This window comes from Triturus cristatus, chromosome 1_2, assembly GCF_964204655.1.
Source record: "Triturus cristatus chromosome 1_2, aTriCri1.1, whole genome shotgun sequence".
NCBI lineage: Eukaryota > Metazoa > Chordata > Amphibia > Caudata > Salamandridae > Triturus > Triturus cristatus.
In genome coordinates, this window is record NC_140580.1 from 81,581,507 (window position 1) to 81,595,285 (window position 13,779).

The following is a 13,779-nucleotide window of genomic DNA, read 5'->3' on the forward strand; positions in this document are numbered from 1 at the left end:
CATAGGGTACAATCTGCTCTTGAGACACCAGGTGTTGCCTCACCGAGGTCACGCTGGCTCCTGTATCTCTAAGAGCCTCCACCTTCCTTCCATTGATGGTCACCACTTGCCCATATTTCTTAGTGTTAGAGGGCAGGTAGGTTACAGGGACCATCTCACTGTCTCCTAGCGAGACTAGGGTCATCTGCCCGGGACCCCCACCCTCCTGGACTGCTACTTCCTCCCCAAAGTTAACACTAGCTACTTGCCGGGGGGGAGCACCAGTGGGTGCGGTCTTACCAAACAGGCGACACTTAGGATCAGAGGCAATGTGACCCGGATCACCACACTTATAACAATTGAAGGGCCCCTTTGGAACAGGTCTACCTGTCGGGGCCCCGTTCTGCTGCGGGGGTGGGGGAGGCTGAGAACCCTTCTGCTGGTTCCCTTGGGAATTACTTTGGGGGCCTTTTTGGAACCCCTTCTGTTTACCCTTGTCCCCCCCACTCTTCTGCTGGGGACCCTGCCCGCCTTTGGCGGAGTCTCCCACTTGACCCTTGTGGACCCTGGTGCTGAGCCAGCGGTCCGCCTCCTCAGCAAGCTTCCTCGGGTTGGACAGCTTGCTATCAATCAGGTGCTGGCGTAGCTCAGGAAAACATTGACTGGACAAGTGCTCCCATGCAATTAAATCAAGCAGCCCTTGATAATCATTCACTTTGCTACCCTTCACCCAACCATCCAGCGCTCTGCAGAAAAAGGTCACATACTCCACATACGTACTCTCAGGGATCTTCTTCGTCTCCCTGAACCGCTGTCTATATAGCTCCGGAGTTAACCCATACCTGGTCATTAAAGCTTCCTTCATATGGGGGTATGAGGTTTGGAGATCTAAGGGTAAATCTAACAGTGTGTCACGCCCTTCAGCAAGGAACCTTCCCCACAACCCCGCTCCCCAGTCTTTCTCAGGGACCCGGTGTGAGGACATGGCCACCTCGTAGGCCCTAAACCACTGCCCTATGTCATCCTTTCTGAAATACTCCTTTACTACATCTTTGGGGATGTACACCTTGGACTCTACCTGCGCTGGTGGAGTGCTGCCACCAGAAGGAGCGGTGTCCAAACTTTTCGCCTTCAGCTCCAACTCCTTCAATCTGATATCATGATCCATTTGGCGTTGTTGTGCCTCCAGGGCCAACTTCTGCTTTTCCATTTCCATTTGTCCTGCCAACTTTGCCATCTCCATTGCATGCGCCCTGTCTGCTGCCCTGTCTGCCAGCTCCTCTGGCGACCGGACTCTGCTGGGCTCCTCAAGGTTGTCGGGTGGAACGATGTCCCCCGCATTCCGTAGGTCTCGTGACTCCTTCCAGGCTTTCAACGCCTTGGTGTACTGGGGCTTCCTCTTGCATCCAGCATGGGGGACTCTGAATTTTACACTGTAGCCTTTCAATTGCTCCATCGTGTAGCCTTCCAGTCTCTCCCAATCCACCTCATCTATTCCAGAAATCACAGAGAGTGCTCTTCCAGCGGAGTGCGAGCCAGGCATGGTTGCAGTAATGGCAGATGTCTCAACAAAGTTCAACAATTACAAACCTGTGGCTGCGTTATTTGGTCTGCTCTCACTATCTGGTGATTAATAATTCACTGTATGCAAATTACAAGTGCAAATCCGAAATCCCAACCGCTGCCAACAATGTTAGAGTCGGGGATCTCTGGTTGGCGCAAGGTTGCCCTTGTGTCAAGCAGGAACCCTCTCCTCCACGTCAGGGCGCAGGATAACCCCTCGCGAATGACCCTTGCTCACCCTCTAGGTGCGTGGCGTGAGCAGCCAAGGCGATTCCTCAGGCGTTGTTGGTTAAGCACTTACAATCATACACACAGTAAATACATCAATCCCCCCAGAAACGGACACCAGACTTGGATATATATAAAAATACGATCCTTTATGTCAAAATAAGGATATATATCTCAGCAGACTTATCACAAGACCAATAACGTTTTCGCGATGCCACCAGGTTGTAAAGCGGGCAAATGTTCGTTGTTCGTAGCTTCAAATGGATACTTTGTAGTTCTCTTGCAAATGTTACTTGTGGTTCCAGTACTCACAGAGATCGACTCCTGCGAACGGGGAAATAAGGCGTTGCGGGCCCCGAGCCCGATGCTGGAACTTCCTTAGTGATGTGGAGAGTCGGCACAGGTCGGTGCGACTCTCGGCTTCAGACGTGTTCTTGGGTCCTCAATCAGCAGGTGTGGGCACGTAGGCAGGCGCGGCCAGCGACCCTTTAGCACGGCGGTGCAGGAGGGTCTCCACAGCGGGGGCGGCGCGGCCTGAGGTGTCCGGGGATAGCGAAGCGGGGTCACAGGGCACAGTCAGTGCAGCTGGATGACCCGGCGTAGATCACAGTCGTCGGACGGCTTCCGGCAGGAGGGGTGATAGCGCGTTCAGCGCACTCCAATGGCAGGCGGTGACAGGGGTGCAGGCGGCCTGGCCCGGGGACAGAGGGCGGCTCCGGACGGAGCGGGGCTCTCACGGGATTGCGGCAGGCGAGCTCCTGTGTGTCACGGCCCTAGGAGGGGCGATGAGGGGCGCAGTCTCTTTTCCAGCGGGATGCCCACACGGCTCGAATTGGAGGATGAGCAAGAAGCACAGAGAACCCACTGTTCCTGGGGTTCAGTTCAGGGGGCAAGCTCAGATCAAGCCCTTGGAGAATGTTCAAGCACAAAGTAGCAAAGTCTTTTCAGTAAGTCTCTTCCTCTCCTTTCTCAGCAAGGCAAGCAGCAGGCCAGCTCCTCCAGCGTCTTCTTCTCCTTCTAGTCGGGCAGAGGTTCTTTGTGGTAAACAGGATTCTGATTTCTTAGGAGCCCGGCTCCTACTTTTATACCATGGTTCTTTTGTTCTTTAGCGCCAGGGGGCCTAGGCCTGGCTCAGTCCAGTTCTGGAGCACTTTGTTATGGTGACTCTGCTCTTTCCTTTCAGCAGCAGGGCAGAGACATCAGCCGCCCCACAGGGGGTGGCGCCGGCTTTGTGGTGGCAGAGCACAGGTCTATTCAAGAGTCAAGGTGTACTCCTCCCACCCATCCAGGTGTAATCTCTCTACCCACCACCTGGCAGCCAACCTGTCTCTGGGGATTCCCCAACCCTGCTCCTCACTGTTGTCAGGCAGAACACATACACACAGCAGAGGCGGACTGAGATGGTCAGGTCAGTAAATACTAACTTTCTAAAAGTAGTATTTACAAACCCAGGATATTAAAATAAACTTGACTACAAGAAGTATTTTATTATTCTGAGTTCAGGCATACTAAACTTGACACTTCTACCATGCTCTCTGAGTCCACTGGGGTCACAGCGTCGGCGTGATCCCGGCAGCCCATCCTGGCCTATGGAGAGCAGGTAGCCTTCAATAGTGAAGAACGAAAATGGCTGTAATTCACTACTAAGACATGCCACACACATCAGGGCATGTCCTACCTTATGCCTACAATGCACCCTGCCCTTGGGCCTACCAGAGGGGTGGCTAATATGTAGGTAAGGGAAGGTTTAGGGACTGGCAAGTGGGGGCACTTGCGCAGTCAGCGCGACGGTCCCGGACCGCGCACAGGGTCTGCGGTGGCAGACCCTAGACACACTTTACAAGGCCGCTTCCGTGGGTGGCGCAACCAGAGCTGCAAGCCCACCAGCAGCATTGGCATTCACAAGCCCTGGCACCCCTGGTGCACTCTACTGGGGACTGACAGTGAATCCAATCAACCAATCATGAACATCAATTACAGGTACACTTTACTTAGGGAGCACTTGCACTGCGGCACGGATTAGCCGTGGCGCAGTGCCCTGAGCGGACAACACCAGCAAAACAGTCGAGGCACACCATCAAAAAGTGGAAGGGAAACTCACGCCAAGGTGCCAGGTCTAACACCCCTCCACCCCGCCCCACCGCTCTTACCTGCACAGGCAGCTCCTCATGCTAGCCCATGTGTGATCGACATTAAGCACCTCCTGCCTTGTGTGGTTTTCTACGGGTATACTTCCACAATAATTGAACACAGAAGGCTGAAAGAAAGCTCCTCATTTCTAAGGTGCATCAAACGAATACTACAAATGTAGAAAAGCTCATTTTTTAATGCAAAGTAAGTAGAAGAGAACATGCACATTGTTTGCACACAAGGGTTTTGTGATAGAAAATTTCACCCACACTAACATATTTATCTTTGCATAGGAAGAGCATCTGGTATAAAAGGTTACAGGATAATAATGGCAATGTCTGTAATGGAGTATCATCTGTTATAATGTATCTTTTCATGCAAAGCAGTAACAATATAATGTTACTTTACTTTGACAGGTTCAACACCTAAACCCTCTGGTAAGTGTTGCATACAGTACATAAATCAATCCAAGAAAATGTTAAAGATTTCCCAGGACTGAACTTTAAGTAGAGACAAGCACAGGCTCTGGACAGGATTGAGTCTCTGAAAGCTGATTGAGTATATTTATTTAGCACTTGTAGACGTTATAGTGCATATCTATAACTTGGTTCAGCAAGCTGATGCTGGGAACAGTAGTGGAAGGAGGAGGGGGCACACTGCCTGGCATACCAGCACACCATTGTCCCAGAGCATTATGGGAAATGCAGTGTATACTAACACTCATTTGAGTTGAAAGTCTTTAGTTTTCACCATTCCTGGTGCAGCCAGTGTTGAGTATCTCTCAACACATGTTTCAGGATAGTCATCCTACTTCAGCAGACCAGTAAATATGGGGGTACTGGAAATGCTGCTCCCACCTTTTTCAAGTGTAGGTCAGACCCAACAACTTACCAAGCAGCAAATCACAGAAGGAGGAAGGGAGCAAACTGCCTGGCATACCAGCACACAACTCATCCAGATTCATTGTGGTAAATGCAGTATATGATTACACTCATTTGAGTTGAAAATCTTCCGTTTTCACCATTGTTGAAGGACAAGCATCCTGAAAAACGTGTATAGATATATAGAGCACTGACTGCACCAACAATGATGAACACTAAAAACGTTCAATTGAAGTGAATGTTATGAAGCAAATCATTTAACACAAATGTCTTTGGGCAATTTGTGTGCTGGTATGCAGTGGTGTAGCGTAATTTGAGGGTTCTTCTTGCAATGTACAAGGAGGGGCCCCCCATGCTCAGGACACTGTCAAGAGCACTCAGGCGTGGAGCCGTCCACCCATGCACAGTGCCAGAGGGGGCTGCGGGGGCTATTGTTAAGCCACTGCTGACATACTAGGCAGTGTAATCCCTCCTCCCTTGATTTGATTGTACACAGTTGTGTTCAGCCGTATTTGTTGGTTGATGCAATCACCCTATCTTTACTGTAGTCTCTATTGGGGATTTGGTGTTGGTGCATGCCCACTGTACAACCCAGAGGCAGTGGTCCTGAATCCAGATACACAGCACTGACACGCAGTGCCATTGTGTGCATCTGCAAGGGAAGATCTACACAACAAACCCAGACTGCTCTATCATTTTATATCAGACCTCAAGTCCTTTAAATAGAAACGAGAAAGGGTGTGAGTTGATGTTGAATTAGCTGAGGAGGGAATCAGCGATTAAGAGAAGCCTGTGCAGTTTACATCATGACAAGAGACATATTTAGCCGTCTCTCCAGGTTTATGTAATCAGTAAAATATCTGTCTCCCTAGGCTTATGTAATTAGTAAAATATCTCATAGAATTCATTTATTGTATTGAAAAACCATTGTTATTTAAAATGGAATGTAAAGAATAAGTAAAATCAGGTCATAATGAAAAGGGAGTCCAACAATGAACCCAAAACTGTGGTGTAGACTATGGGCTCAATTTAGAGTTTGACAGAGAAGGTACTCCGTCGTAAAGTTGACAAAGTAACCTCTACACCACACTGAAAGTCCGCTCACCTCATTTAGAGTAAAGGCAATCGGAAGGTTTTGCCAATTGTCTATTCACCCTATTTACAGTGTGCAGTGAAATAACAAGAATTCTCTGCCAGTCATCACCAGGCAGAACCTGGTGGTAAGAGGCAGTGAAGACTGCAAAATGCCTCGTGCCCTGTACACAGTGGGAGAAAAATTCCATAGTGATGGGGTCATTGCTTTTTTATTTTTGAAAACAAAAGACTTCTTTATGATTTAAAAGCTTGAAAATGAAAAAAAAAACATGAAGGTTTACAGGAAGCCTATGTCATGTTTACAGAGACATCCATCAAACTTTCAATGAAATACCAGCAACCACTGTATCGGTGAATCCTGCCAACACAAGAGATGCCCACTGGCCAGAGGGCATCTCTAAATTCAGCTGGCAGGTACTCCTTCAGGCCAGTGGAGTACTTTACTTTGGTCAGAGCTGGCATGCTCATGAACATAGCAAGGGCCACTGCACTATGTGATTCTAAGTTAGCTGTATTTTCTACATAATTAAAGATCTACCACACTTACTACTTAATCCACCATATACTGAATAATTGGCAGATGTCAGCAAAAGCAATCCAGTGCCCTGAATATGAAAACTGCTCCTCTATGCAGGCTAGAGCCTGAATTACAGCTATACAGAAGTAATGAAAAATAAATTGACTTGTGAAAAAAGGGCTAAATCCCTAGGAGAATACCCAAACAAAATGCCATCCACCACACTAATATTATGGATAACATTAATGTTGTGTAGTCTCTTGATATACCCTATCTCTAGCAAAAAGAATATTTGATTTTACCATGCAATGCTGTAACCAGCCACAGCCCTGTTTCAAATCTCCACTGCTCTGTGCAAGGGTAGCGCAATAGCTGTGATCTTCTTTGTAAAGTTTTTTGTGTGTGTGTGGGGAAGGGGTCTGTCTAGGCTGCTATTCTCAACAAAAGGGACCTGATACAGTTGTCTGCTACTCTCAGTGAGGATGATCATGTGCATCCATCTACTTCCATATTGCAGAGATTCAAGTAAAGTCTCATTTTGATGTTCATTCTTGCTTATCTAAAAATCAGCTTAATGATGTTAGAAAGTAGTACAAAGGCAAGATAAGAGCATTTAGTTGAGGAACTGCATGTATCTTGATTTTATAATCAATGGTAGTAATAAGTAATACTTTCCCTCCTAATAGGTACTCTGCCCCCGACAGCCAAAACCCCTGGTAAGTGCAGCACCTAGAGAATGAAACATGTCAAGCACAGATGTAAGTTCTCTTTGGGCTTAAATCTAAGGAAAGTAGAATACATAATCTAAAACATTAAAGACGTTTAATTGAAGTGAATGTTATGAAGCAATGCATTTAACCCCTTCACGCTAGGCCTATACTCCCGCCTGTGCCATGACTTTTTTTGGCTATTTGGCAAAGTTTGCGTTGAGGCCCCCATAACGTATTGTCCACATAAGGTATCCACACTAAATGTGTGTCCTTTTTTTCCAACATCCTAAGGATTCTAAAGCTACTCGGGGTTTGTGTATTCCCCTGGAGGGGACAGAGAAATTAGCCAAAATACAGCTACATTTTGTTTTTTGGGGAAGAAAAATGTGCTGCAGAAGAAAGCATCTGTTTTTTTCTCTGCAACTGGTATCAACAAAGGGTTTGTGGTGATAATATCACCACCTTCCAAGGCGGAATTAGTCTATTTCTCTTATTTGTTGTACTTTCAAACTCCTTCCAGTTAGTTGTAAAAATTTGGTATGAAAACAATAATGGATCCTGCACAGCTGTACATTTCTAAAAAGTTGAAAAAATTATAAATGCAGCAAGGGGTCGTTTTTGTTGATCCTTTAAGGTTTTCTTATTGAAAGTAACAGCTGAAATAAACCAATATTGAAATTGAGTTGAAAAAAACAGCCATCTGTGCCTCCATTTTCACCTATAACGTTTTCTAATTATGGCAATATACCCTTCTATTCGCTGGACCCTTCTGGTTGCGGGGATATATAGGGCGTGTGGATTCACCCTGAACCTGAGGTACCCAGAGGTAATAACTAAGCTGCATTTTGCAATGGTTTTTCATTGTGTTCCAGCTATACAGCAATTCCTTTGGAAAAATATAAAGAGTAAAAACTAGGTATCAAGAAAATGTATGTACTTCCAAATTGGGAACAAGATATGGAGTTTAGAAACACTTGCTATCTGCACATATCTGAATTTGTGGGTACCCATACTACCATGTGAAATAGAGGGCATTATTCAAAATGACTTCTTGTTACACACTGTCTTACATTTGGAAGGCAGAAATGCATAGAAAGACAATTGGTAATACCTTGTGTTCTACTATTCTGTATTTCCCCAAATCTACCAAAAACAATTATACCAAGCTTGTTGGGCTCCATGAGTGCACACCATCCTGTACTCCCCTGGATTATTTGTTTACGAAAATAACTAGAATTTGTAGTTTTTATCTAGAGACAATGTACATCTTGGTAGAGAAAGCCAAAAAAGATAAATATTACTTCCCATCCATCTATTCATCATGTACCTACACCTGCTGGTTGGATTAGGCACACAGGTGAGTGAAATGCTCAAAATGCATAATTGTTTTACAAGAGATTTCTCAAAAATGAAATACACTGTTAATGACTGAAAGTTCTAAACACTGAACCAATGACTCAGTTTGTGAGCTGCAAAAGAAGCGACAAGCCACCAACCTTTTTACAGGCCATTCACACACCTTTCATACATGACACAAACAAGATCATTCACACTTCCACGGGCCCAGCACAGTACAACTCTCACATCAACAGATAATGTAGAGACAATGTACACCCTGGCAGAGAAAGATGGAAAAAATAAATATTACTTCACACTCATCTATTCCTCAAGTACACACACATACTAGTTGGATTTGGCACCAGGGTGAGTGAAGGATCAGAGTGTAAAATTTTATTAACAAGAGATTTCACAAAAAATTAAATTCACTGTTAATAATTGAAAGGTCAAAAACCTGAGCCAATGGTTCACAACTCATGAGCTGTATGCCGCAGCAAGGCACCAAACTATTTACAGGCCATTCACACACCTTTCATATGTGACACATACATGACCATTCATACTGCCAGCTGTAGGCCCAGCACATTACAACACTCACATCAACAGGTAGCGCCATTCAAGTGCCCATCACTTTCATACGTCCACATGACTGACAGAGCAATCACATCGGCTGGCGGTTGACAGAGTGTGTGCACTGGCGTTTGGGTAGCATGGAGTGTAGTGACCAACATCAAGTCACTACGTACAGCCTACCATCCAAACGCATGTCTATGAAGACCGCCAGCCAAGTACCAAGTCACATACACCGCCAGCCAACCACCAGTCCACAGACACCACCAGCCAAGCACCATTCCATGCCCACCGCCAGCCAGGCGCCAGTCCATGCACAACGCCAGCCAAACATCAGTCCATGCACACAGTCAGCCAAGGACCATTCCACACACACAGCCATGACATTTTTTATGCACAAAAAGAAAACACAACAAATTGGCAATAGAAACATAACGATAACTCCAAACATGACAATTCTAACTAAATACATCATAGTAATGGCAACCATGAAATCTAAACAAAAAATATAAAATGATACAGACCAGTCAGTTGACGTTTAGGCTCCTGAGTGCAACCAAAAACTCCGCTCTGTGTGCCACAATATAAAACATGTGGGAACACACAGCCCAGGCTTAGAAGGACAATAGGACAGTACATAAAACTGTCCTCCCAGGTACCTTTTCGGTAACAGACTCTTCATTTCTTAGTGGGAAAGTTTTTTTTTACTGTGGGATGAATGTGATCAGGAAAGTGGCAATCTTTCTGTCTAGCCACACCCTCCACCACTACTTCTCTAGGATCTCGTGCCTGTTCCACTACAACAAGGCTGTCTATTAGAGATGGTTGCAACTGAACAAATGTCATCTTTGCCGCTGGAGAAGAATCCATAAATACAACAAAAGCATTGATGGTTGCTAAATGGAATAAATAGATAGCCAACTTCTTATACCAAACATACACCTTTCGAACAGCAGTATAAGGTTCCAACCTCTGATCTACTATATCTACACCACCCATGTGCTTATTGGAGTCTAAAATGCACACAGGTTTGGTCAATTCAGCAACCTGACCCCAAACAATCACAGGTAAAATACTTTCATCATGGAAGGTAGTCAGCATATAGACATCTTTCCTGTCAGAAAATGTCAAATCTAGATATTCATAACTACGCAAGGAACTGCACTGTCCCTTCTCAAGAGTTTTTGCAAACAAGCTCTTTTGGGTAACTTTTATGGTTAGAGCGGATTGTGCCACAAGCAACAGTGCCCACTTTGAACAATTCCCTGAACAATGGCACACCAACATAAAAGTTATCTACGTATAAAAGGCGACCTTTGTTAAAAAGCTCTCTACCAAGTTCCCACATAACATTTTCTGCAACTCCAAAAGTGGAATGTACTGCCTAAAAATCAATCAGCCCTTGAACAGGACCAAAGACTCATCCACAGCTATTTCTTTTCCTGGCACAAAGATCTCTGAAAAATCAATCTACAAAGTGATCAAAGACAGGCCAAACTTTAAACAGACGCTCAAAATCAGGGTGATCTCGTGGCAGCGCTAAAGCATTACCAACAAAATGCAAAATCCGATGAAGAAGGAAATACTGATCACGACTCATGGTTGCAGGAAATATAGCCGTTGCCACCAGGGGATTAGCAGACCAATATGAAGACTTACAACATCTTCCTTACCAGGCCCATCAAAAAGAACTTCTTCAAAGCATACAGATTTGCGAGAGTTCATCAGGTAGTTCTAGTGTGGGACTTGAGTCTGGCACTGTCGTCCCTCAAGAACTGTTCAGCATACAAATTAGTCTACTCAATGAACTCATCCAAAAATACATAATCCTGAAAAAATGTATAGGCAAAACATTTTCACAATTCACTCTACACCCTGCGCCACCACTAAAGGCAGGCAACACCGGCTGCACCATGTTTGGTTCAACCAATAGTGCAGCACCTCCAATGGGAAGCCTTGCAGTCCCAGGCTGCAATCCAGATGCCTCTTGCTGTACTATTGGCCCAACAGTGTCTTCCTCAAAAAACGGCACTCCATTTTCACTGAGATTGGCTTTATCATCAGATGATTCCTCTCGGACAGAAAATTTGCTGTCAGAATGCTGGCCTTCCAAGTCTGCCTCAGATACCTGGTCAGAAGAACACTCGAAAAGCATAAAACAACCTGCTGAGCAGTCATCCTGCAGCTACCCATAATCCTTACTAAGAAAAGTAACTTGACAAACAAGTCTATAATACCGAACACTGCATAAAATAAGTAATAAACAAAGTGGGGCTTTATCAAATGGAAATTAAAACTACAGGCATATAGTAAAATCTAGAAGGATAAGTCAATCAATACTATGCACACAAAGACCTACTTACTCTAAAACAATACCACACACTTGCCAGAGACAGCACACACTGAGGATCACTTGCACTTACTCTGCACAGACACAGCAAGCACTAAAGAAGTCCCACTGTAAAGGAAGGGAAACAAACATTACACGCAAGGCAGTAAACAACATGCATAAATCAATACGTTACTTTGAAAGACAAATGCACCGAAAGCTAACAAAGCAAATCATACAAAGAGGCAAAGGATACACATTAGATGAAAAGATTATGAAATGAGTAGCAACAACTCCACAAACTGCAGATCTGCCAATGCTGCACCCTGCAAGGATTTACCAACAAGCCAAAGGAAACATTTGGCTCTACAATAAAAACATTTTTTTTAAATGAAAACCCAAATAAACATGGTAACACAATATCAAAATACACTCATATTCCTCCGAAAAGAGGTGTTGCACCACCAGATGGAAGTAACCATTATCCCAGAAGCAGATCTCCCCCCACATACATAACCTTATTCCCAGGTGACTCAAGTGTTACCACCCACCCTGAGGCTCAATCTGCTTAAAAATCTCTCAAGGGAGCAAAAAGAACATCCCAGGGAGCAGATCGGCCTAACAATGCACAATCTGCCCTCAGGGGAGGGCATCATAAAAAGAAATATGGGCCCCCAAGGGGTTGTTCCTCTTTAAAACTTAACTCCCTGGGGTCTATTAGGTTTCTGCCTCCACAAAGGGTAAGTAAGCCTAAAACAGCTGATTTGCCCTCTGGAGTGATGGAGCTATCAAAACAATTATCCCCCAAGAGGAGAAACCTTCACCAAAGGGGTTGTTCCCAGTCAATATCATACAAATAATATTCCCTGCCTTCTAGTGGGTTTCAAACCCCCCGGGCCGATTGGCCTAAAATTCATCTGTATCTACTAGTGGGAGGGGGGATACAAATTGAATATACCCCAGGGGAGCTACCCTAAGTGGCTGCTCCCCCAAATATCACCAAAAAATATCCCTAGTTCTAGTGGTCAGTGTGGATTCCCCCTCCACCTTTGCCGCCCTTCATGGAGCAGGAATCCACTCTGTATATACACAGGGGAATATCCTTTCCCCTTGCATTTGTATTCCTGCAAATCCCCCCCTCCCCGGAGAAGGACTCACCAAAAGTGAGTCCCTACCCTGGACGTCTTGGAAGCAAATGGCTTCCAGCGTGTCTCCGCCAGCAAATTATGATGTTGGCGCGATCATCAGATTGCCAAGGGGAGGGTTGTAAGTGGCAGTGCTTCTGCTGCCATCCCAGGTGGGGGCATGTAGGTTGGTGGCCCATGGGGGCGTCACTTCCTACCTCATAGGTAGGTACCAGGAACTAATGGTCACGTCCTCGGCACAGCAGCGATGCAGTGGAGGACCGAACCATTGCGTCCAGGGCAATTTGCCCAATGCATTTGGGCAAATTGTGTGCTGGTATGCAGTAGTGTAATGTAACTTTTTCATGTTTACAGAGTCATCCATCAAACTTTCAATTAATTAACAGGAACCACTGTGACCGTGAATCCTGCCAATGCAAGAGATGCCTGCTGGCCAGAGGACATCTTTAAATTCTCTGGGCAGGTACTCCCTCAGGCCAGTGGAGTACTTTATTATGCTCAGAGCTTGCATGTTCAGGACTATAGCAAGGGCCACTGCACTATGTAATTCTGAGATAGCTGTATTTTCTAGATTATTACAGAGCTACCATAGTTAGGGCCAGATGTACTAAGGTTCCCATTTACATTTCTTAAATAGCGACTCCATAGAAATCGCTATTTAAGAAATGCAGAAGGATATGTATAAAATTTGTGATTCCCTAATAGTGATTCCTATATATTAGGAATCGCTATTTAGGGAATCGCATATAGGAAATGCCGTTGCTTTCCCGCCTATGGCCAAAATAGATAATGGTTTGCATTTCTTAAATTGTGGTTAACTAATAGGTAATCGCAATTCAAGAAATGCAAAGCCAAGCAAGCCTCTGGGTTTAAGGCTGCCACGAAGACACGCCAAATTTCCTAGTTCACATGTAAATGTGAGCCCTGGGGGCATATGTGCACTTCATGCCACAATAAAAATATGCATTTTTAATGGTTTTTTTGCACATGGTTACCATCAACTTGAAGTCGATGGTAATTGCTTTTTCGAAATGCCCAATTCGTATCTAGGAAATGCTTTGTACATGTGCATTAGGAATCACTAATACGTAATCCCTATTTGTGATTCCGTAAATCCCGGTCGCAATTTGCGAATTCTACAGTGTAGAAATCAAACACTGCTCTTTTTACATCTGGAATGGGCATTTTGCATTTCTTAATGGGTCAAAATAGGGATTCGGCCCATTAAGAAGTGCCAAACGCCTTCGTACATCTGGCCCTTACTACTTATTCCACCATATACTGAATAATTGGC

At 45.0% G+C, this 13,779-nt stretch overlaps 1 protein-coding gene across 2 annotated transcripts in view; it reads left to right on the top strand.

Annotated features, from left to right (window-relative positions):
* The window catches only part of LOC146866842 (uncharacterized), a 171,629-nt gene that overhangs the window by 106,905 nt on the left and 50,945 nt on the right, over nucleotides 1-13,779 (top strand). For both annotated transcript variants that reach the window (XM_085602380.1, XM_085602390.1), the window contains 2 exons: nucleotides 4,317-4,337; nucleotides 7,080-7,109. In XM_085602380.1, the coding sequence (XP_085458506.1) occupies nucleotides 4,317-4,337; nucleotides 7,080-7,109 (51 nt within the window). The remainder of the gene's footprint in view (nucleotides 1-4,316; nucleotides 4,338-7,079; nucleotides 7,110-13,779) is intronic.